Genomic DNA, 22940 nt, shown 5'->3' on the forward strand with positions numbered 1-22940 from the left:
ATGTGCACATCTCCAGTCTATGCGTACCTCCCCTGAGGGCACCTCCGTAGCCAGGTGGGAAGGAGCAACAGTGCGTAGCACACGCTTTTTGATTAGACCGGGGTTCGAGCCCGTCACCACCAAATACGGAGGATGCGGAAAGGTCATGGAATGACCATCGCATATTCCCGGAGCAATATGGCCTTAGTTGCTTATGCTCCTAAAAATCAAACAACAAACAAACAAACCTCCCCTGAGTCCAAAGAAGCTCTCATATTTGTGGCTAAGGGTTTGCTTACTTCCTTTCCTTTAATATAACTGGATAGATCCCATCCACCCCAGATGCCTTTTTTATGTTTATCTTCAACAATTTCTCCTCCACCTCTGGCATTCCCCTTCCTGAATAACTCCTCATGTGTGAATGTAGATGCAAAATACTCGTTTAGTTTGTTAGCCACCTGAACAGGATCCTCAACTGTTGAACCATCAATATCCAGTGGACCAATCTGATTCATCCCTTTCCTTCTAAAGTTTACATAGGCAAAGAACTCCTTTCTGTTTTTCTTTGCATCCCTTGCCAAGGATTTCTCATAATATGCCTTTGTCTGCCTAATCTCCTTCGTGACTTGGTTACAGACGATCTTATATCTATCATAGGCTTCCATGTCACCCATTAATTTATATGTATCCCCTGCATTTTTCTTCTCTGCCATATGTCTCATTAGTTCATCTGACATCCATTTGGGCCTAAACCTTGAACAATATTTCTTAGTTGGTATGTAAAGCCTAGTTGCTTCCAAGATAAGTTCTTTGAATGCTTCCCATTTTTAATTTGCTGTTGGTAACATCATCAGTTGGTCCCACTGTATAGAATTTAAATACTGTCTCAGACCATCGTAGTCGCCTTTACGAAAGCAAAAAGCCTTCCCTTTACCCCTGATGGTAGTTACCTCTTTGAGTAAATTCCACTTCCGCACACTGTGATCACTGCCACCTAGTGGTTCCTTTATCTGCAGATTCTTAATGCATGAAGAATCACTACTGATAATCAGATCAAGAGTATCACTCCCTCTAGTTGCCTTCCGAACATGCTGATGTAGAAAACAATCATCCAATAAATCCACAAAAGCCATGCTAGTGTGTGAGTGACCAACCCACAAATTCCAGTTAATATCTGGGAAATTAAAATCCCCCACTATAAGACTCTCTGATTTATTGGTCCACTCAATTTCCCTGTACAGTTTCTTATTATGCTCATCAGTCATTAGGCCTATAGCACACTCCTACTGTCAACTTTGATCTCCCAATGCTTATGTCACACCAAACTGACTTGACACTGCACTGTCCAGCGATGTCGACTGGCTTCAATTCCTTGGATTTTATGTGTTTCTTAAATAATAGCATAACCCCTCCTACCTTCCAATCCTGTCTATCCTTTCTGTACACATTGTACTCCCCAAATTCCAGTTCTACATTCCTTACATCTGTGTGACACCACGTTTCTGATATCCCAACAATATCTGCCTTTGTTGGGATAAATTTGATGAATTTGAGCAATACCGCAAATTCATCAAATTTATTTACCAAACTCCTAGCATTGGTGTACACGCAAGTATACATGCATCTGTTCCTATTCTTAGCTACCCTAACACAACCCATGTGTTTACTTGTACCGCAATGACTCCCAGCAGTCTCTGAAATATCCTGCATCTTGTTTTCCAGGCTGCTGCTCATTTCATTAGAAGCAGTGCAAGAATCACTTTCACCTCTGCCAGTGGCTACTGTTAATCTATTAGTCCTTGTAATCAAGCTAACGTAAAGCGTTTATACTTTAAGTTGGCTTGATCTTGGTATAAAAAAAGATCTAAAACCATGGAACCAAAAAAAAAAATTATTCTCTACTAGCACTGCCTACCTTGAAAGAAAGAACTAATCATTAGGATTCCATTGCACTGCTCACTATATGTCCTCACGTTGCACACGCAAGCTCATTGCCATTCGTTACGTTTAATACATTTAGAACTCATCATTTTATTATCAACTTTGAGTTTATTTTTTGTTTTGACGTTATTTAAAGTAAGTAATTTAAGGATTTAGAAGTATGTCACAGTCAGAACACAGAAGATGTGTCTGGTGGCATGCTACTCTGCCTGGTCGTGTTGAATGTGGTTTCTTCATTACCTTGCAGCAATGAAGAAACATGTTTTCGTGTTTCTGCAAATGCATTCAGGATCAGTCTGAAATGTGCATTTAAGGATCTGAAAGATTTAATGTCACAGTATTGGCTTACTTAGTGAAAGGAGTGTTTATTGTCAAGCCTTACATTTTAAGTGCATAAAAGTCGGAGATCATTTTATTTTACTGTGGAATATGGCTATTTCAGGAATGATCAATGGTAAGAGACTTATAGTCAAAGTTATGCATCAGAATTATTTAGATCTAGAAATAATAACAGAAGCTAAAGGAAAACAGGTACTTTTACCATGTGTAGATTTGATTCAATCGATTCGACTAATCAAATAAATGAATGAAGGAGAAGTTGATCTTCTGGGAAATACTGCCTTAAGAGAAAGAGAATTGTGTCTAACTTGACTGAAGAAGAAGAAAGAGAGGACATTAACAAAGTTAATACAGTCGATTCCGGTTATTTGGGACACATCGGGACTAATGCATTTTGGCCCAATTAAGCGGCTGCCCCAATTATCTGAAGTTTCATGTAAATAGTTAAAAATATAATGTACCCCCCCCTTTACAATTAGTTCACTCTACCATCAAATCACGTTACGACAAACTCACCATAGTAAAGTACCGTTCACTATACGATGTGTAGTAAGCGCCGGTCATTGTGATCAAGTTTGTGAATTGAATTTTAATTCTATTAAACAGCGATTCTAATTAGCGAAAAATAAAAGGAATATTATCCACAGGCTATAAAAGCAAAGATATATTAAGCACAAATTTACCCTTTATTACCTCACCTTACCAATTAAAAAATTAAATGATACGTGCAATTCGGAAGAATATACGTGATAATCGGAATAATTAATACGTACTGTAATATGTACATACTAACTAAACTAGTTGACATTTCTGTTCACTGATATTTGTGGGTGGGGGTTAAAATTTAAAACTGTAAAAAGATAAGCAATCAATAACAAAAAACACGGCACACACAAATTGCAAGTAACACAATATGCCCAAGTGAGAATGGAGTAACGAGTTACAAAGCTTTAAAAATAAGAATGAAGAGAAGATTCTGAAAATTTTTTTTTATATGATTGAAGATTCCATGGAAGTGTAAACAGATTTTACCATAATAACCCACAGAATTCCAGCTGTCAGTATTATTCCAAATTCAATAAGATCGAGTTTACTATCCATTTATGATAGATTGCACTAACAGAAAAGCCCAATAAACAGGTGACTGCTAATTGTTTTTATTGTTTTATGGTTGTGACCTCCAGAAATCCGACTGAACTACGTGGTACGGTCGGAGACAATCGTAGGGTAATCTCGAGTGCTGCGGTCTCCTGCCCCGATTAAACGGCATTTTGTCCCAATTAAGTGAAGCAAACCCTGGCTATTTTCTCGATTGGGTTCTGTTTTTTAAAGATTTGTCCCAAATAAATGGCTGCCCCGATTAACCGGTGGCCCAAATAACCAAAATCCACTGTACAAGCCAGTCTGATTGTAAAGGTTTCTGAAGCACTTAAAAAAAGGGGGTATTCAGAGGACATCTGTTAAACAAACAATAATTGACCTGTATTAAAACACTCACAATGATTCTGAATCAAGACTGCAAATAAAAGTTATTCACTTCTTGTAGAAACTACTCATGTTTCAGATTACTAGAAACTCCTGCTCTCTGCTTCTAGTACATCAATGACTTTCTTCCACTGACTGCAAATCCTGTTCACAGTTTTCTAATGATATCACACTACCTTGAAGTCCAAGAAAATGTGCCCAGTACAAACAACTTCACCTTCTTGAGTGAGTGATCTTTTTTTTTGGTACATGAGAAGCTAAGTCCATGATGTGCCAAGTCCAACACTTAAATATATATATAACATCAGTAGCCTATAAATAGGTTACTAAACTATAAATAGATTAATGAAAAAGCCATAGTTTTGCTTTTTTGGGGGGGGAGAGAAAAACTAATGATAGTGAGATGGCGATTACAGTCAAAATGAGTGAAAAAAATATGGATTCGTGCCAACTTTCTCTCTGTATCTGGAACGTTGGAAGGTATGCATGTCAGCATGAGAGAGAGAGAGAGAGAGAGAGAGAGAGAGAGAGAGAGAGAGAGAGAGAGACTGAATAATACACTTTTGTTCAATCCACTTACTTAGTTCTTCAGCAAGCTGAACTCTCTTGCCTGTAAGTAACTGCATTTTCTTTTCTTCGTTTCGACTGTATTCTTCTAACACTTCTTTGATTTTTTTTTCTAATCTTTTAGCTAAAATACATAGACAATTTTATGTAAAGCATAATATGCAAAATTATAACTTCACTTTTATATATAATGAAAAATTAATTAAAATATTACTCAAAATGGCGTCTCCGTAACCAGGTGGGAAGGAGCAGCAGTGCGTAGCACACGCTTCTTGATTAGACCGGGGTTCGAGCCCGTCACCACCAAATACGGAGGATGCGGAAAGGTCAGTGAATGACCACCGCATATTCCCGGAGCAATATGGCCTTAGTTGCTAATGCTCCTAAAAACCAAATAACAAACAAACAAACAAACATTACTCAAAATAATACTATGAATGCCATCATATGCAAGATTGAATCAAAAAGTTCCTGGAGTACATTTTTTTATTTAAACAAATATTTAGATATTTGTTTTATACTAAAAATTTCAAAAACTGAGATGTCATGCAACCACAAAGTTTAAGTGGCTGTATATGTGCAGGAAAATTCTGTAACTTTCTTTTTCATCAAAAGATGGTATCAGAAGAATGATATTTTAAGCATAACAGCCAAGTTATGCTTAAAATGGTTGTTATATGCAGGTTTGGTGACATTAGTGTTTTGTTTATGGAGGAAGCAAAATGCTATTTTCTCACATGCATCATGTGTTTGTAACTGTGCAGCATTTTGCAACTCGTACATATGCACAGGTAGCCAAAGAGCCTAAAAGGAATTATTCAGATGTTGTCGTCCCTCTGAAGAGTCACCCATTGAGACTGGGGCCTATAAGGATCCACCCTACATCTATTATACAAGGCAGAATTCCTCCCAATAGTAACATACAGCATTGTAACTGGATTTACTGTGCTGACAAGGTAGCCATCAATAAGCTTCTCAATCAAACTCAAAAGGCCATTCTTCCCACAGACCTCCCACGCTTGCAGGACTCTTTCTACACCAGTGCTCCAGGTTGACCAGCTGCCTACTTCTTGACCTTCAAGTTGTCTACTCTGGGGTGTAGTATTACATCAAATTCAACTTCCCTGAAAACATTTTTGCCATTTAGTTTCAGCTGCAGACTGACTCTAACCAAAATCAAAAGAAATTAAAATGTTTTTGTGATTGAAGCCTAATGACACAAGGGCAGTTAAGGCTTAAATTTGTGTTTGTACGATCTGCTTGGAAATCAAGATTATCAGAAGCGGCAGCGTGAATTAAATGCAGGCATAAAATTTTATCAGTCTAAGAAAGAAAAAAGTTCTGCAAAATTTGCTGATTTGCTGTCATTCTTTCAAGTAACTGCTGCATTATTGGAGGGTCCTGTAGGTTTTCAGAGTGTGAAAAGTGCTATATCTGATATTTGAGTAACAGTACAGGCAGTTAAGATAGGTGTGGTAGTGAGCTGGGTTGTAGATGAAATGCATGGCGCCTTTGCACATAAGTAAATGAAGATGGGTAAGATGCGAGGCCAAATGCACAAATGTGCTAATATGACTTTCTCTAATCTGTTTTGGCATAAACTGGAGATCCATAATTCAAATGAGATCTAATAAGAGACTTGTACAGATGTAGCAACATGTGGCCATCTACAACCAAAGACACAGCAAAAATTACCCAGAAGAGGTTAAATTTCTTTAGACAGTATGTGCAGAGATGTTTGATATGCTCAAGAAAATAAATTTTTTTTTGTCAAGTATTAGATCTAGAAATCTAATCAGATGCTGCAAAGTAATTTGATGGGAATCTATTTGGAGGTTTGGCTCAGGATGTAAAGTACACTATGGCAAAAATATTTTGCAGTTTTTTTTTGCTTAAAAAGTTAATAGCCATTATTTCTTGCCCAAGAAATGAATCTGTTTATAGTTCTTTGTAGATGTCTTTGAATTAGATGTACATTTTGAGAATGTTAGGAGATGGCTGGCAAAGTCATCTGTGTAAAAATACAAGGTGCTACCTAAATGTTCCCGAAATTTGAATGTTGCGAGGGAACTACGTCTAGTATGGACTTGTGGCACTAGGTAACACTGCATGCATCCTTTGTGAATCACTGTTCCACGTTGTTGTTGTTATTTGGTTTTTAGGAGCATTAGCAACTAAGGCCAAATTGCTCCGGGGATATGCGGTGGTCATTCCCTGACCTTTCCACATCCTCCGTATTTGGTGGGCACGGGCTTGAACCCCGGTCTAATCAAGAAGCGTGTGCTACGCACCGCTGCTCCTGCCCACCTGGCTACAGAGGTGCCAGTGTGCCACGTAGCATTGGGCTGGATAAAGAGTCATTGACTATTTATGTGCAGTTCTTTGATGATGTGTTTTGCGTAGTTTGCGATTGTTGCAATGGCTGATGTGAGAGAGCAACGTGCTTGCATCGTTTTGTTTCCTTCTTAACGATACAGCAGCAGAAACAAGCTTTTGGTGACAATGCATTAGGCCCAGTGCAGTTCTACTACTGCTTTAACCGTTTTAAAAGCAGTCGAATGTTGGTTGATGATGATGATGACGATTGCTCTGGGCGTCCATTATCGAGCAACACCCCAGAAAATGTTGCAAAAGTTCAGGCGGTGATCCGTGAAGATCGCAGGCAGGCTATCCATGACATTTGTGGCGTTGCAGGACTATTGCATGGCATGTGTGTCAGCGTATTTTGTCAGACGAGTTGAACACGAGAAGGATTGTGGTCAAGTTCGTGCCACAGTTACTGAGCGAAGATCAAAAGCAGCATCACATGGCAGTTAGCAAGAATGGACCAAGAGTGATCAAAACTTCCTTTCTATGGTAGTCACTGTTGATGAGAGTTGGGTATATTGGTATGACCCAGAAACCAAGCAACAATCATCCCAGTGGAAGAGCTCATCTTTTCCCCGAACAAAGAAAGCCTAACAAGTGAGGAGCAATGTGAAGTCCATGCTGATCTGTTTTTTAGACATTGCCGGGATTATTCATAAGGAATTCATTCCTCCTGGACGGACCGTCAACACAAAGTTCTACTGTGATGTCCTGAGGTGGGTAAGGGAAGCTGTCAGGAGGAAACCAGAGAAGTGGCACACAAAGAATTGGGTCCTTCATCATGACAACGTGTGGGCCCATACATCTCTCATTGTGGCACAGTTTTTGGCATCCAACTAAATGACAATCTCCCCCCCCCCCTTTTTACCAGACTTAGCCCAATGCAACTTCTTCCTTTTCCCAAGAATAAAAATCAAGCTGAAGGGTCGAAGATTTGACAGCGTAGAGGATATGCAAACCGAGTCGCAGGCAGTGCTGAACACTATGACGAAGAAGGACTTTCAGGATGCATTAAAATCATGGGACAAGCGCTGGGATCAGTGTTTACACTCTAAAGGGGACTAACTACTTCGAAAGTGACGGTGGCGAATAAGACCCAGGCACGAGTCAAATTTATTTTATAAATACATTTAGTTACAGAATTGATCATGATTGAGTACAGTGGCACACAGAGCCTTCAGGAACACCTTGTATTAGTAGCACTCTTTGGAGGAGATGCAGCTGGTATTGTCAGAGGAGTATTAGTAATGGCCACATGGTACAAGGAAGCCTATGGCTTATGCTCACCAGCCAAAAAAAAAAAAATAAATAAATAAATAAATAATTTAAAAAAAAAAATATATATATATATAAAATAAATCATAATAAAATAAAATAATAAGAATAAAAACAAATTAATAATAAGAAGAAAAATTTAAAAAAATAATAAAATAAATAATAAAAATAGAAAAGGAAATGGACAATCTATGCATTTCCCTCCTCCCTTAGGTAATTATCCAGCTGACTTTTGAATTTCCCAAGACTGTCAGCCTTTACCACCCACGTAGGTATCTTATTCCAGTAATGTATGTATGGATGGATGAGGGCAGAAAAGAAACACCTGAAATGATCATCTATTAGTAAAAAAGTTATGGATAAAGTTTGGGACATTACCTCAAAGGCCAGATTTGTGTAGATCTTGAAGGAACCCATATCATGACTAAGTGTTCAATTCCTGAGGAAACAACTTGAATATTTGCCTCAGCTTTGATCATAATATCAAACATTGACCTACTCTTTCAGAAGCCATACTGATTTGGACTTATTATATTTTCAGTCTCTAGGAACTACATCAATCTGGTTTTTTTTTTGTTTGTTTTTGTTTGTTTGTTATTTGGAGCATTAGCAACTAAGGCCATATTGCTCCGGGAGGCCTGACGTAGCCCAGTGGTCAGGAGCGAGAGTGCATAGCACGCATTCCTTGAGTGGACCGGGGTTCAAGCCCGTGACTACTAAATATGATAAATATTTGTATTGACGATTTATTGTAAACTCTACTGACTTGGTTGTCGTGCCGGAGTATAAACAGAAAATTTATTTATTTTATATGTGGTGGGCATTCCCTGACCTTTCTGCATCCTCCGTATTTGGTGGTGACGAGCTTGAACCTCGGTCTAATCAAGAAGCGTGTGCTACGCACTGCTGCTCCTTCCCACCTGGCTACGGAGGCGCCTCATTAATCTGGTCTGGCATTGATTATCTTTAGTTAGGGCAATAGGGTGATAATTGTTTTTGAGGTCAGTGTGTGATTTTTACCTGGCTTTGGGAACAAAATAGAATAGCACCAGCCCATAGAATAATGATTCTATGAAAAAATCTGGTTATACATGCTTAAAAGTGCAGTTAGAAAATCCTCATTTAGAGGAACAACTGTGGAATAATAAATTCAACCAGGGCCTGAGGCACTTTTTTTTGACTGTGAAAGCACCTTGTACAGTTCAGCCATGCTAAGAGGGATGATTATATACAGAAGGTGGCAGGAGGTATTAAAGTTCAATTTTGGTCTTTGCTGTCTGGGTTTTATGCAGTTGAAAGGATGGTTCATAAACAGTCACGGCTGAACACGATTTAAGTGATGCACCTAGAGTGATGTGATAAGGCTCAAAATTTCTGTTCTATTAGTGGTAGTGCCAAATGATGATTAAGTAGAAAGGGTGCAAGAATATTTGCTAATGCTATCGAGGCAGAAACTGATGCAACCAAGATTGGAAAACTGCTAGCTTGCAGGGATTTACACACTATAACAGATTAACAGTAGCTGCAGGCAAAGGTGAAAGTGGTTCTTGCATTGCTTATATTGGAATGTGCAAGAGCCTGGAAAGCAAAGTGTGGAGGATTTCAATGACTGCTGGGAATCATCATGGAACAAATAAATACTTGGTGTATTTATTGTTTTTGAGTTAGGATAACTAAGAGTAAGAACAGGTGAATGTATACTCACATTTACACCAATGCTAGGAGTATAGTAAATAAATTTGAATGGCTAGTGAAGACATCAAAGGCAGATTTTGTTGGAATATCAGAGACGTGGTGTCACACAAATTCCAATGCAGAATTGGAATTTGTGGAAGTACAATGTGCACAGCAAGGAGAGACAGGATAGAAAGAGAGGAGGAGTTATGCTGTTAGTTAACAAGCACGTAAAATCTAAGGAAGTGCCTTCAGTTGACATGGGTGGATAGTGCAATACTGAGTCAGTTTTGTCAGTTTTGAAAAAGATCAAGTGTATTGGCTGTATGATTAGGATTGTCTGGTATTCTCGTAGGTAAATGAACAATCTGTGCCAGATCATTAGTAATTGCAAAAGCCTCAGCATCTCGACCTGTTGGGTCGGTGTGACTAGAAAACAGGAGCCAGCTGGAGTTGTGAACATTAAAATCACCAAGGAAAATTACCTCACTGTTAGGGAAGTTGGACTGGAGAAAGTCAAGTTGTAAAGAGAGGAAGTCAAAGAGCTCCAAGTGATTAGTGAAGTTGGGAGAACGCTAGAGACAACAGATGAATTTGACACAATGAGGTAGAGAGATTTTAAGCCAGAGAAGATCAACGAGAGGAGATTCCAAATTGCCAAGTCTCTGACAGGGAATATCAGAACGGACATATGCACAAGTACCACCTTTGAGGTGAAAGGAATCATACAGCAAATAATTTTGGCATCTGAGATGAGCAGTAGTTGAATCAACAGTTAACTTAGATTCTGTCAGAAAAAGTACATGGGGTTTGGCAGACTGCAAGTGGAAATGGACATCGATGAGATTGGAATTGAGACCAAGTATATTTGTGAAATGAATTAGGAAATGCTTCGGAGGTTTAGATATTTTCACAGATAAGTTTGCTCTATTAGTTTGACAATGCATGGTGTATTCAACAGTAAGAAAAAGTGGGTGGGACATGCTGTATGAAGTAATGAAATTTTTGGATATGGCGTACACATGGTAAGAATATACCCAGATCCTTGACATAACATGGTCTCGACAATGCTCCCCGCATACATACTACTCGGACTCCCTCCAGTCACTATCTGGCAGAGTAGAGGTAGCAAGATTATACACTAGCAGATCCGGAAGCCTCCTAGAGAGTTACCAATAGGTTCGGTCCGGTGTACTAACTAGCGACCGGCCTGCGAACACCGTTTTAGAGCTGTACCCTCGAAATGTAAGGAATATTGGATCTCGCCACGATGTTCATCATAACCTCAAAAGTCATCAATCATACTGCATGATGGAAGAGATAGGGAAGGGTTGACCAGAACTTAGCTCTAGACACTAAACATGGGTACCACAACTTCAAGCCTCCAATAAGCAAAGTGGTGGTATTGCACCGGTTGATGAGCGTCATCTACCACCTAGTACTGCCTGGTAACGTAGAGGGCGGCGTTCCTCCATGTGGTCTGGGCACCACACCTTGACCCCTGCTTACGTTGGTTCACACCTGGGTGGTCACCCACCATGTACTTGTGCATGGAGGTCATACCCAGGATTACTAACAGTCTCACCATCGTGAAGGTACAAGCAGAGGATTTGGCTGTCACAGACAGTCCGAACTTTGCCGAAATTGGGTCCACTTGACTTAAGTGTCACTCGAATATCAGTTCCATCAGTGTTTTAGACTCCCAGGTAGCAAGTACAGCTTGTCTGGCATATCTGAGAGAATGTCTGTGACAACCTCAAGGACCAATAAATATACTTATTTATGATCCTCTGGGAGTAGTCACATCTCAGGAGATCCACCGTGACGTGCTCAAACTCCTTTTATCCTCGTAGGTGCTACAATGTGATTTAGCCCTGTCTATTAGTTTAATCACACTGTTCTTGTGATCGTTGGCCTGAGCTGAATTATAGTGTGAATAATGACCTTTACACATAGGTTTTCTGTAAACCCTAGTTTTTAAACACAGGCCTTCTCTGTAGACCAACACATCCAAGAACGGTATAACCCCTCCTTCTTCCACCTCTGAGGTAAAATGTATAAATTCAAAACCTCATCTTCATTTCCTTTTCGAATAATTGAGAACCATATCACTAAATACAGTGAAACCTCCCTTTAACAGACAGCCATGGGGAACGAAAATTTGTCCGTTAGAGAGAAGTGTCCGCTAACAAGAAGTCTGAGGGAGAAAAAAAAAAAAGGAAGAAAGAAAAATCGTTAAACGTTTAATGTAAAATTAAATTAAAATATATACAGATTTTGAACAATATTTTTGTAAATAATATACAATAACATACACAAGAGATAAAGAAAAAACGTTAAACGTTTAATGTAAAATTAAATTAAATTATATACAGATTTTGCACAATATTTTTGTAAATAATATACATACAATTGTGCTATGCATATTATGACTTTATCTTAAGAAATATACATACAGTAATCACTTATTTTCTTCTGCACCTTCTTCCGGCTGATAATTTTGTTTTCAACATTTGTTTGGAGTGAAGAAACCATCGAAAGTCCTTCAGTATCTTCTTCAGCGGCGAAAAACATTTTTAAACGATTGATTTGTATGAGCGCTTCTATTTTCATCGGTGGTTCGTTGTTAATATGTTCTTTGACAGAATGACCTTCAATTTCTTCCTCATGAGGAACTTCTTGAAAAATATCGATGATAATGTCGTTGATATCTAGAGCACCATCTTCTGTAGTGAGGTTTGAGTCTATATCTTTGTAGCCAGGGTCACGTGTAGCGGAAGTATCGTACATTATCAATAGATGTTGAAGTTCTTGTTCTTCTTGGTGCTCCAGATTGCTGTTCACAACTTCAATTTTTGCGTTTAAGAAGCCAGACTTTACAAAAGTTCACGACAGTTTGTTTTCTAATTGCGTTTACTGAAGAGGAAATCCATTGCATCGCATCTAGGATGCTGAGTTTCTTTGCAAGGTCACTCGCACATGTTACATCGTTCATGTTTGCAATGAGATGTCGTAAAACACTTTTTCTGTAGTGAAGTTTAAAATTTTTTATTATCCCTTGATCCAAGGGCTGACACTTTGCAGATGTGTTTGGTGGTAGAAAAATGATTTGAATGTTGGACAATTCAATGTGCGGGTGAGATGCAGCATTATCCATGAAAAGAATAATTTTTCTGTTTTGACGAATCATGTTTTGGTTAAAGTGACTTATCCATTCGCTCATGATATCTCGTGTCATCCACGCTTTTTTATTAGACTTCCAGTCAACATTCAAAAGATTCAACTTTATGCCCTTGAAACAACGAGTATTTTGTGGTTTCCTATAACAAGAGGTTGTTCAAAGTCTCCCAGCATACACAATGCTTGACTGTACACAATAGTACAGTCAAGCGTTCCTTAGAAATTTTTCCACCCTGGCACTTTTCGTTTTTTAGACTCATTGTTTTTTCAGGAAGAGCTTTAAAAAAACAACCCTGCGATATCGTCACAGTTGTAAATATCCTTAGCTTCAAAATCACGACATAAATCTTCCAATTTGACGGTCCACTCTGTTACGACCCCAGTATCAACAGATCCACCTTCGCCATTTACGGTTTTCCAAGAAATTTTATGCCAAGTTTTGAACTTGTCTAGCCATCCCACAGAAGCTTTGAACTCATTTACTCCCACAGATTTCGCAACCTCCAAAGTCTTTTCCCCAATAATAGGCCCATTAATGGGAATTTTTTTAGCACGTGCGCGAAAAAACCACCCATACGTAACATTGTCAATTTGAAGTCCAACAGTTTTCGGGAATGATTTTTGAACCTGATCATTTAAGTGTTGCCAAAATTGTTTGAGCAGTTCATTTTTTTTCTTTAGGATGTCACTTACCTGCCTCTTCCCGATTTTGAATTTTGCAACGAGATTGCGAAAACTGTTTTTTTGCCGATCATACACATTAATGAGTTCGACTTTATCTTTTAAAGTTAAATGTTTATGAGAAGACATTGTGCACTTCACGCGACACTGAACAAAACTGAAAACTGAAACTCAAAAGTCAAAAGGCCGACAAAATTCTGCCCCCCCTGCACACACACCGAATTCATCACAAGTTTTACACATGCCTTAAAATTCTTGAAAAAGGGTTCAGAACCGCGACGTAAACCTTGATAAAATTCAGAGAATCGGAAACAGAAAATAAACACACGATTGAGGCAATAGAGGGCAATTGAGGCAAAAGGGTCGTGAGCTCACCTGCTGTCCGTTATGGGGAGATCAAATTAAGTGCTAATCTAAACGAAACAGTGCAGATTGCCTGTCCGCGTCCGTTACAGAGAATGTCTGCTAGACAGAAGGTGAAAACACGTTAAAACCAATAGAGGAGAGTTGGGGAATTTGAAAATGTCCGTTGTAGAGAGATGTCTGTTAGAAGTTTCACTGTATTCTATCCTCGAGCTCCTCCATCGCCAAATTAGCAATAATCGCACTAATGGGTAGCCCATTGCAGCCCCGTGAACCTGCTTATACATAGTGTTACAAAATACCATAGTGGTGCTTGATAGACATAATTCTATACCTTTACATGTCCTCCATGTCTAGTTGGGTCCTACTACCTAAGGTGACATCTTTCTGTAAGGCCATGAGTGCACAACGTACCCCATGGTTAATTGGAATACATGTAAACAGAGATGTCACATCAAAAGATATCATGAAACCATTTCTGTAAGGCCATGAGTCACATCAAAAGATATCATGGTTTCATGATATCTTTTGATGTGACATCTCTGTTTACATGTATTCCAATTAACCATGGGGTACGTTGTGCACTCATGGCCTTACAGAAAGATGTCACCTTTGGAAATCAGATGGCTTCCAAAGTACTGAGAGCTTAATTTTTTTCAGTCTTGGATTTATCTTTTTTGGAGAGGTATGGATACTGTCCTGTGTCCATTTCTGACCAGAAAAGCATTCCAAGATCGAATTATCTCGTGTCTCCTTTAGTTCAATGTCCATGTTTTCCTGTGCTACAGTTTTTTGATCTTATCTCTATCCCTTTTTATTACCAGTGGAGTACTAGGAAGCACAGATATAGGAATGGTAGCTGATCTGTCCTTCCAGTCCAGGTTTTGTGAGCTTAGTAATAGTAGGCCATGGGAGAAAATGATTCTGATGGTAATATGATCATGCTTGTTTTTGTCTGTATGCACTTTCCAGAAACCTTCAGACGGCCCCTCTTCTGAGTGTAAGAGGGCCTTCTGTTCTGTTATTTACTGGTTGTGCATTTCCTGGCCTCTTGGTAAGAAATGTTCAGCTCTGTTTTCAGGTTTTTTCCTCCTCTTTCACTGCTGGTATGCTTGTGGCAATGCAGGGTGTGCTCCTTGGCAGGAGCACACCCTGCCAAGTCAAAGGAGACTTTGGAGCAAAACATTCCTTGTTCTCATGATCTTTGACCACATAAAGCATAAGCAGGGTTTCCACAACAGGCTGTTTGAGAGTGGCCATATTTTTAGCATTTAAAATTTCTCAGTAGATTTGGAATATTAGTCCTTCCTGGGCAGTTTAAAGTAGCCTGCCTTGATGGAACATGGAGGACATGAGGTGTTGGATGTAAGGATGAGAACATGAGGAGGAACGAGATTTCCATCCATTCACAGTGATATTTGCATGAGCTGTCATTCCTTGATCTTTCAATTAACAGCAGATCTTTTCTTCAGAGACATAAATTTGCTAGGCATGTTTTGAACATGAAGCCTAAACTATAGAATGCACCCTTTTTGCAGATTTTGGAGATCCTGCCAACCCTTTTAATCCTTTCTGGAAGAAGAAGGGTGACATTTTCCCGATTGTCTGCTCTTTGGTGGAATGGAGAATGAGGAAAAATGGTGTCACTGCATCCTCAATTTCTGGGTCTTTTGACAGAGGTGTGTTGTCTGAACCATCTGATTTATTATGTAGGTGTCTTATTGGGGAGGGGGTAGAAGAAGAAGTAAATGGATTTAAATTACTCATAAGAGTAAAATAAAAATTTCTGATGCCCTATATACCTCAGGATCCGGAAAAGTTTCCCCCCACATTTCGTCTCCCACATTTCGCCCCCAGTAGATAATGAATAGGCTATAGAAATGTAAATAATACATCTATTTTTTTATTAATTCTAATTTATTTTGTTTTAATAGAATGAATCAATCAAAGGTAAAAGTAATCAAATCAAAGGTAATCAATCATAGAATAAATGTACATTATTACTGTTTAAAACTTGAAGTTTATGCAATGCCTCTAAGATAATCAATCACATTACGATTTTGAAAATCTTGAACTATTCTTTTGATTCTAACAGAAATTGCAGCATACTTCTTGTTGTTCCATTAGAAAACTCCTGGCTATGCGCCAATAACTGAAGATTGTTACTAGTGGAAAAAATAAGCATGCGACCCGGGAGCAGTTCGTCCTGAGAATCATACATTAAAAACTGTTTAATAGATTTGATAATTGAAAGCTATTAAGTGCTCGATAATTGCTATATTCTATTATATTATAAATCAACAGGGATTACCTTTACTTTAGATATAGGAAGCTTCTTTTCCAACTCGGTAATAATTCTTGAGGATGGCGATATCAATTTTGCAAAACAGGTGGGACATCTTCCCCACTGTCAGAACCGTGGTGTTCAGACCGTGTGGTCTCAACAATGAGCGCTCAAGATTTCTGTCTTCAAACACCATACCTCTGGCAGCAAGGAAACCATTACATGGATTGGCATAAAATTAGATTTTTGAAGGTCTAAACTGTTTAATAAATATGGACCGATTATTTCTTTTGGTCCTGTAGCTGGACTTACAGTTAAATTTAGGGGTCTAATAAAATTAGATATGGGGGGGATTATTCTCTACATTCCTTAAGTCGGACTAGAACTTTTCGGGTGTCATGTTCACAGGAATAGAGCAACTCGCAATTAATCATTGATATCGCCATCCTCAAGAATTATTAGTGAGTTGGACTAGGAGAGTTGGAAAAGAAGCTTCCTATATCTAAAATAAAGGTAATCCCTGTTGATTTATAATATAATTAAAAACTGTTGTACATTGCCATCGATAATAATTTCTTGATAATTTTGTGGAATTATTAAGTCCTGGAGATTGCTCGGTAAAGCAGGAGTACCATTGTTGCATCGAACATGATGAATGGTTCGTTTAAGTGAATCCTTTTTAGGAAGTAATACCGTGACATTGCTATGAGCCTCTGCAATAACTGATGCAACAATTTGCTGTGGCCGTTCGTTCGTGGTTGTTGCATGTTGCCCTATTTGACCAATCAATTGCAATGCTTCCGACCTTGCAGGTTGAGCTGCATGGTTATGTTTAGTTACGCCTTTCACAACTGGGCCTTCCAAACATGCCCTTTGCAGGTGGAACGTTTTTGAATTGAGCAAGAGTCCACTCTGTATCTTACTTCTCTGTGGCGGTGGCGGCGAAAACAGCAAGCGTGCGCTGTTGACTGCGCCACGAAATGTGAGGAGAGCCAGATGCAGGAACTTTTATTGTTTGAATTTAGACAAATCAGAACAAGATTCACTTGTTACTGAAAAGCCTCCTTAAGTCACTGTTAATAAGATTAGTCACTGTTCTCTCCCCCATGTCCGTCACTAACCACGTGACTATCGCCCTCGTGGTCAAGTATGTATTCTTTCCATTGTGAAAGGATTAACAGTTCTAGTTAATCCTTTCATAATGGAAAGAGAACCCTGAAGACATACAAAAGGGGAGAAATTAGTTTAAAAGCCACGTGACAATTTGTACACGAATGTAATTTTGAAAATTTGTTCGGAAAAGTTAGTTATCGAAAGTTCAGTTCGAGTAATTGAGAGAGTTTAACACGGAATCTCCACTAAAGGGGCTGGGACTTCAATAAAAATTCAAGTTATCGAGAGTTGACTGTACAGTATTTACATTTCTGTAGCCTACTTATTATCTACTGGGGGCGAACTGTGGGAGGCGAAATGCGGGGGGGGGGCACTTTTCCGTAAACCATATACCTCACCCACTTGCAAACTAGTAGGTGCTATGTACACGAATGGGACACCAAGTTTTCATCTTATTGGAAGTGAGCATACCTATATTTTCCATAAGTCTTGACCATGTCCCAGGACCAAAGGGAAGGTTTCCAAGAGTCACGGAATGACTATAGCTTTCTGTAAAGATATCTGGTTTCATATTTGATTATAGTAATTTATTTCCTTGAGGAACTGATGTTTGGTAATCAAATATGTGAAGCAGTTTTGGCACTTGGCTGTAAAAGCTGGACATGTAATTAGTTTTTTTTTTTTTTTTTTTTTTGGTAGTTGTTGGCGCATCGGCTTCTGTGGCCATATTGCACCTCCCAAGGTTTTTTGCAGTACTTTGATCCAAGCCCGAGGCGGGAATCGAACCCGCGACCTTGTAATTAGTACATGTTCTTCTGCTTACTGTGTGTGACAGGTAGGACATAGAGGGGGGGTCCTCTCCTCACAAAAGATGAGTGGCTGAAATGTATGTGTCCTATTCTTAACCTTGCAAGTATCATTTTGCCTTATCTATTTTGCTGTATGCTTCATTTCCATGGTTGGAGTAAACTTTTAATTTGGTGCAATTCATTATTGGTTAGTACTTGCCATTGCTGTTGCCAGTGATGTATCCCACTATGATGAATAACTTGTTTGTAGTCTGAGAAAGGGATATATTCTGATGCAGAAACGTTGTTTTTGGCTTCTTCTTTACAGCTCTGTCTGCTTGTTCGTTACCGTGTATTCTGACGACTTGGAATCTAGCAAAATCTAATGTTGTGACATTGTTCAAGGAGTTTTGATACTCTGTATTGAATTTGCTGTTGTAGTGGATGTTTGTTAGAGTTGATATTTTATATTGCCATCATGGAGCTAAGGAAGTCAGTGAAAATGATACTGTTTTGGGAACTTGAATGTTCGATTTGGTTTAGTGCTAACATAACGGCCTGCAGTTCTGCAGTATAAATGCTACAGTCTTTCGGGAGTTTCTGGGCCAATGTAATGTCAGAAAAGTAAACTGCCGCTCCCATATGAGATTCAGTTTTAGAGCCATCTGTATACAGAAAGCAATGATCTGAAACTTGTGCCTTGTCAGAAGCATGCAGATGTTTATAGTTTATATGAGAAAGGGTTTGTTTGCTCCAAAAGTGGAAGGAGAAGTTACGTGTAGGCTGTTTGATTATCCATGGTGGTGTAGGCTGCTTTGTCAGCAGAGTTATATTATCCAGGTTAAGATCTCTACTGAGGAGAACGTTTTTTAATCTCATGCTGGCAGGTTTATTGATTCTTTGTTGTTGTTCCCATTCAGATGTAAAAAGTTTTCTGGTGACCTGGTAAGAATTTTATTTTAGCTGCATAAGAAACTAATTGATTTTTGTCTTCTGATTTGCAAAGGAGGTTCTTGGGCCTCAGCATACAGGCTCTACACAGGTGAGGTATGGAAAGCTCCAAGGGCTAAACGGAACGCTCAGTGTTTCCATGCATCACGGCACATGGCTGCACACATCGGATTCCAGTGATGTAATGCTGGAACCCAGCAGCATCACTGGGAGGACCCCTCTCCATGTACAGGTGGTTAATTTGTCCCCATGAATACACACGCTGAGGGGTATTCATGAGGACAAATTAACCTTTGAACATGGAAAGGTTTTACAGACAATTCTCACTTGGATTCATTTGTGCAGAATGGCAGGTAAATGGAAAATCAGCCTTCTACCAGTTATAAAGGGAGAGGCCATAACATTGGTAAATGAGCATGCCAGGAAAAGCAATTGCCTTTGTACTGGGCAACCATATCTATTGTGACATATAAATCTCCCAGTATTTCTTGGCTACAATTAGCAAATTGATGGCTGGCAGTCTGAAAGGTATCATAAAGATTGTCCTACTTTGGCTCAGGAACAAATACACAGGGTAGTCTGGCAGAGATTTCAGCTTAAAAGCAAATTGTACAGACGACAAGACAGGTGCTTCCAAATACAGACAGGATGTCTGAAAATAAAATGCTCCAGTAGCAATGGAGCATTTTATTTTAATTGCTGGGTTAAAAAAAATAAAAAAATTAAACTATGTGTAAATCTGATATTGCTTTAATGGTTATATAAACAGTTGTCAATTCATAAGAGGAATAACAGCGATATGTTCGTTTCTGCCAAAGCTTACCATCCAGTAAAACAAGAAAAATTAGATATTTCAATCTTCCGTACATATTAAATAATATTCCTCATGAAATTAAAGCAATACATATCTTATCACATTCTAGAATAAAAAATACACGATATTATACCTTCTCTGTTCATTATTTGCTGTCGTATAGCATTTGAAGTGCAATTTAACATTCTCTGTATCCGCCAGAAGAGCACTACATCATTACAGTCTATCTATTATAAAACAGAAAAAAAATTTTTAATTTACATACAATATCCATATTACTATTCAGTCAAATATGATTAAAATATTTAATAAATATTAACTTTAGAGTAAAGTAAAATAATATAAGTAATATACTATTTGATAATATATAACAGAGCTATGATGCTCAATATGTTCTATGTTGATATCAATATTTGTAGAAAAATAAAATAAATTTACCTCAATATGATACATACACACTTCTGTATGATACTCTCCAGAAATTAAAATGAATAAAAGATTACAATAAAATGATTACAATAAAAAATCAAAAAACAATAAAAAAATTAAATAAAATTAATTAAAAAAGTTTAATGTAAATTTTGAAAAACCATTTTCCTTCCTGAAACTGACAGTTCTTCTCGATCATATCTCGTGATCACAGAAATGGAAATTATGGAGTATGTGAGCTTGAATCTTAAATAGAGAGATTATTTGTTCTCGTGCATGCGTGTGAAAGATCCCGAATTGGAGATTAGATATGGACAGCAAATGTTAATAGAATTCTCATGTAATTTAATTTTGATGGTTTTTGCAATTAATAGTCTCGAGTAATTACACTGGATGCTAAGTATTTTGGCCTTGTTAAATAAAAATGTATGGTTTTTGTTAGCGGCATGCAAGACTACTGACCCTGCTGAACGAGAAGCATGTACGGAGGACGAGTGCTGTTTTACTCGAATATTTAGTGGCAATCGCGTTGCTCCTTGGTAAGGTGAGTTGCAATCACTGCAAGAAATGTTGTATACCAAGTCATTTATTTGTGTTGCAAAAGAGGAAAGGACTTAGCAGTTGTTCAGTATAGCATGTAATTTCCACGTTGGTCTGGCCACAATTTTAAATTCGGTATCTTTAAAGAATGTGTTAAGCTGCTTGTACCACTGTTCAACGTATGGGACAGAAATAAAGTATTTTTTTGATGTTACTATTGTTGGCTGGTGTAGTTTTTTGTATCCTATCCTTAGCTTGTGCCCTAATTCCTTCTCAGTACATGCTTCTCATTCAGCAGAATCAGAATTAACCTTGCATACCATTAACGAAAACCATTCATTTTTATTTAACAAGGCAAAAATACTTAGTGTCCAATGTAATTACACGGGACTATTAATTGCAAAAACCACTGAAATTAAATTACATGAGAATTCTATTAACATTCGCTGTCCATATCTAATCTCCAATTTGTGGTCTTTTGCACCTATGCATGAAAACAAATAATCATGGCCTTTCATGTGCATGCACGAGGACAAATAATCTCTCTATTTACAATTCAAGCTCACACACTCCATAATTTCCATTCCTGTGATCATGAAATACGGTCAAAAAGCACTGTCAGCTTCAGGAAGGAAAATCGTTTTTCAAAATTTACGTTAAACTTATTTATTTTTTTATTTTTTATTTTTTCAATTGATTTTTTACTATAATCATTTCGCATTAATCTTTTATTCGTTTTAATTTCTGAAGCATATACCAAGAATGGAAGTGTTCTACATATCACATTGGGGCAAATTTCTCTTATTTTTCTACAAACAGTAATATACTATTGTATATTACTATTTGTAGAAATACAAGTAATATACTAGTGCAAATACTAGTATGTGAAGTATTGTACACATATAAGAAACATAAGGTGTCTAAGGATTCACCATCAGGTAGAGCAACAAGGACAAAGAATGCAATGCAAAAAAATAAAGTACTCGTGAAATAAAAGTTAGCATAGATCATTAATCTGCACAGGGTCCACATTTTTACTCTTAAGAGGTGACATAGAGCTAAAAATCACCTATCTCAAAATTTTTATATCACAGGCTCTGGCAACATTAAAATATTGTAATCATAATCACAGGTGTTTTTTTTTTTTTTTTTTTTTTTGTAGCTTCAATTTTTAGGTTGCATATTCAGAATTTCATATGCCAGCCATGTAGGCGGACTTTCTTAAATGGTTGGTATACAAGTGGCATAAAAGTAAAGCACATGAAATGAACTGCTCGACTGGATCAGCACACTGATTGAACTCAGAGCTATTATCACCAGTAATTTGTTTTTATTTATACTTGGTAGAAATTTTATTATTATTATTTTTTTGCTTCTGTTGAGGTTAGTACAGAGAATAAAATTTCAAAATTATAGTGCTCTGATTTATAGCACTAAATTTTAGCTCAGCTCAAAGGTAACCATTTTCTTTTAGCTATGAATTCTAGACTTTTACTTTTCAACAATTATAAATTTTCAGGACATTTGAGGATTTTGGAATTTTATTTCTCAACATTCTGAAACTTATGGCACACTGAATGGGCTTCTTAAATATAGATGGTAGCGAATGTGTTAAGCCGGTAAAGTTAAACAGGGTTGGTGCAGTTGGTTATATTAGGTATTTAATTTTTGGTGTTAGACCATGGTACACAGACCATATATACAATGACAGTAGAATATCAAGGCTGCACTGTAACTGCTGTGTGACATCGCAGCTTTTGATGGAAATTGTTCTGAAGGATGAGCACTTGCTCTCAGACTCATCTTTATTTCAATGAAGGAAGGGAGAAGATAGTAATGATCAAAAGACATGAAATATCGCACAAATTTTTTTTTTTTTTTACTGTAAGCAACTTACCATACGTTACAGAGCAAATGGACAACCAAATTGCTCTATAATATATTGCAACTGTTGACTCTGATTGCTGTTGTTTGATCCTTCTTTTTCTTTCAATGAAGTGACACCATTTTCCTTTCAGGATGCTCACTCAGTGATTCTAACTGAGATCAGTGATGGTTTGTTTGTTTAAATTTATAACCAAGTTACAAAGGAGGTTAGGCAGGCGAAGGCAGATTACAAGAAATCTTTCGCAAAGGATGCAAAGAAGAACAGCAAAGAGTTCTTTACTTA

The 22940-nt window shown here is 37.9% G+C and overlaps 1 protein-coding gene across 4 annotated transcripts in view; it reads right to left on the minus strand.

Annotated features, from left to right (window-relative positions):
• Opa1 (Opa1 mitochondrial dynamin like GTPase) overlaps nucleotides 1-22940 on the minus strand; it is a 648761-nt gene that overhangs the window by 18080 nt on the left and 607741 nt on the right. For all 4 annotated transcript variants that reach the window (XM_090383387.1, XM_090383386.1, XM_090383389.1 and 1 more), the window contains 2 exons: nucleotides 19935-20028; nucleotides 4325-4435 (listed from right to left, as the gene is read on the minus strand). In XM_090383387.1, coding sequence (XP_090239513.1) covers nucleotides 4325-4435; nucleotides 19935-20028 — 205 coding nt within the window. The remainder of the gene's footprint in view (nucleotides 1-4324; nucleotides 4436-19934; nucleotides 20029-22940) is intronic.

The sequence above is a fragment of the Mastigoproctus giganteus genome, chromosome 10 (assembly GCF_048544385.1).
Source record: "Mastigoproctus giganteus isolate SK-2022 chromosome 10, ASM4854438v1, whole genome shotgun sequence".
Classification (NCBI taxonomy): domain Eukaryota; kingdom Metazoa; phylum Arthropoda; class Arachnida; order Uropygi; family Thelyphonidae; genus Mastigoproctus; species Mastigoproctus giganteus.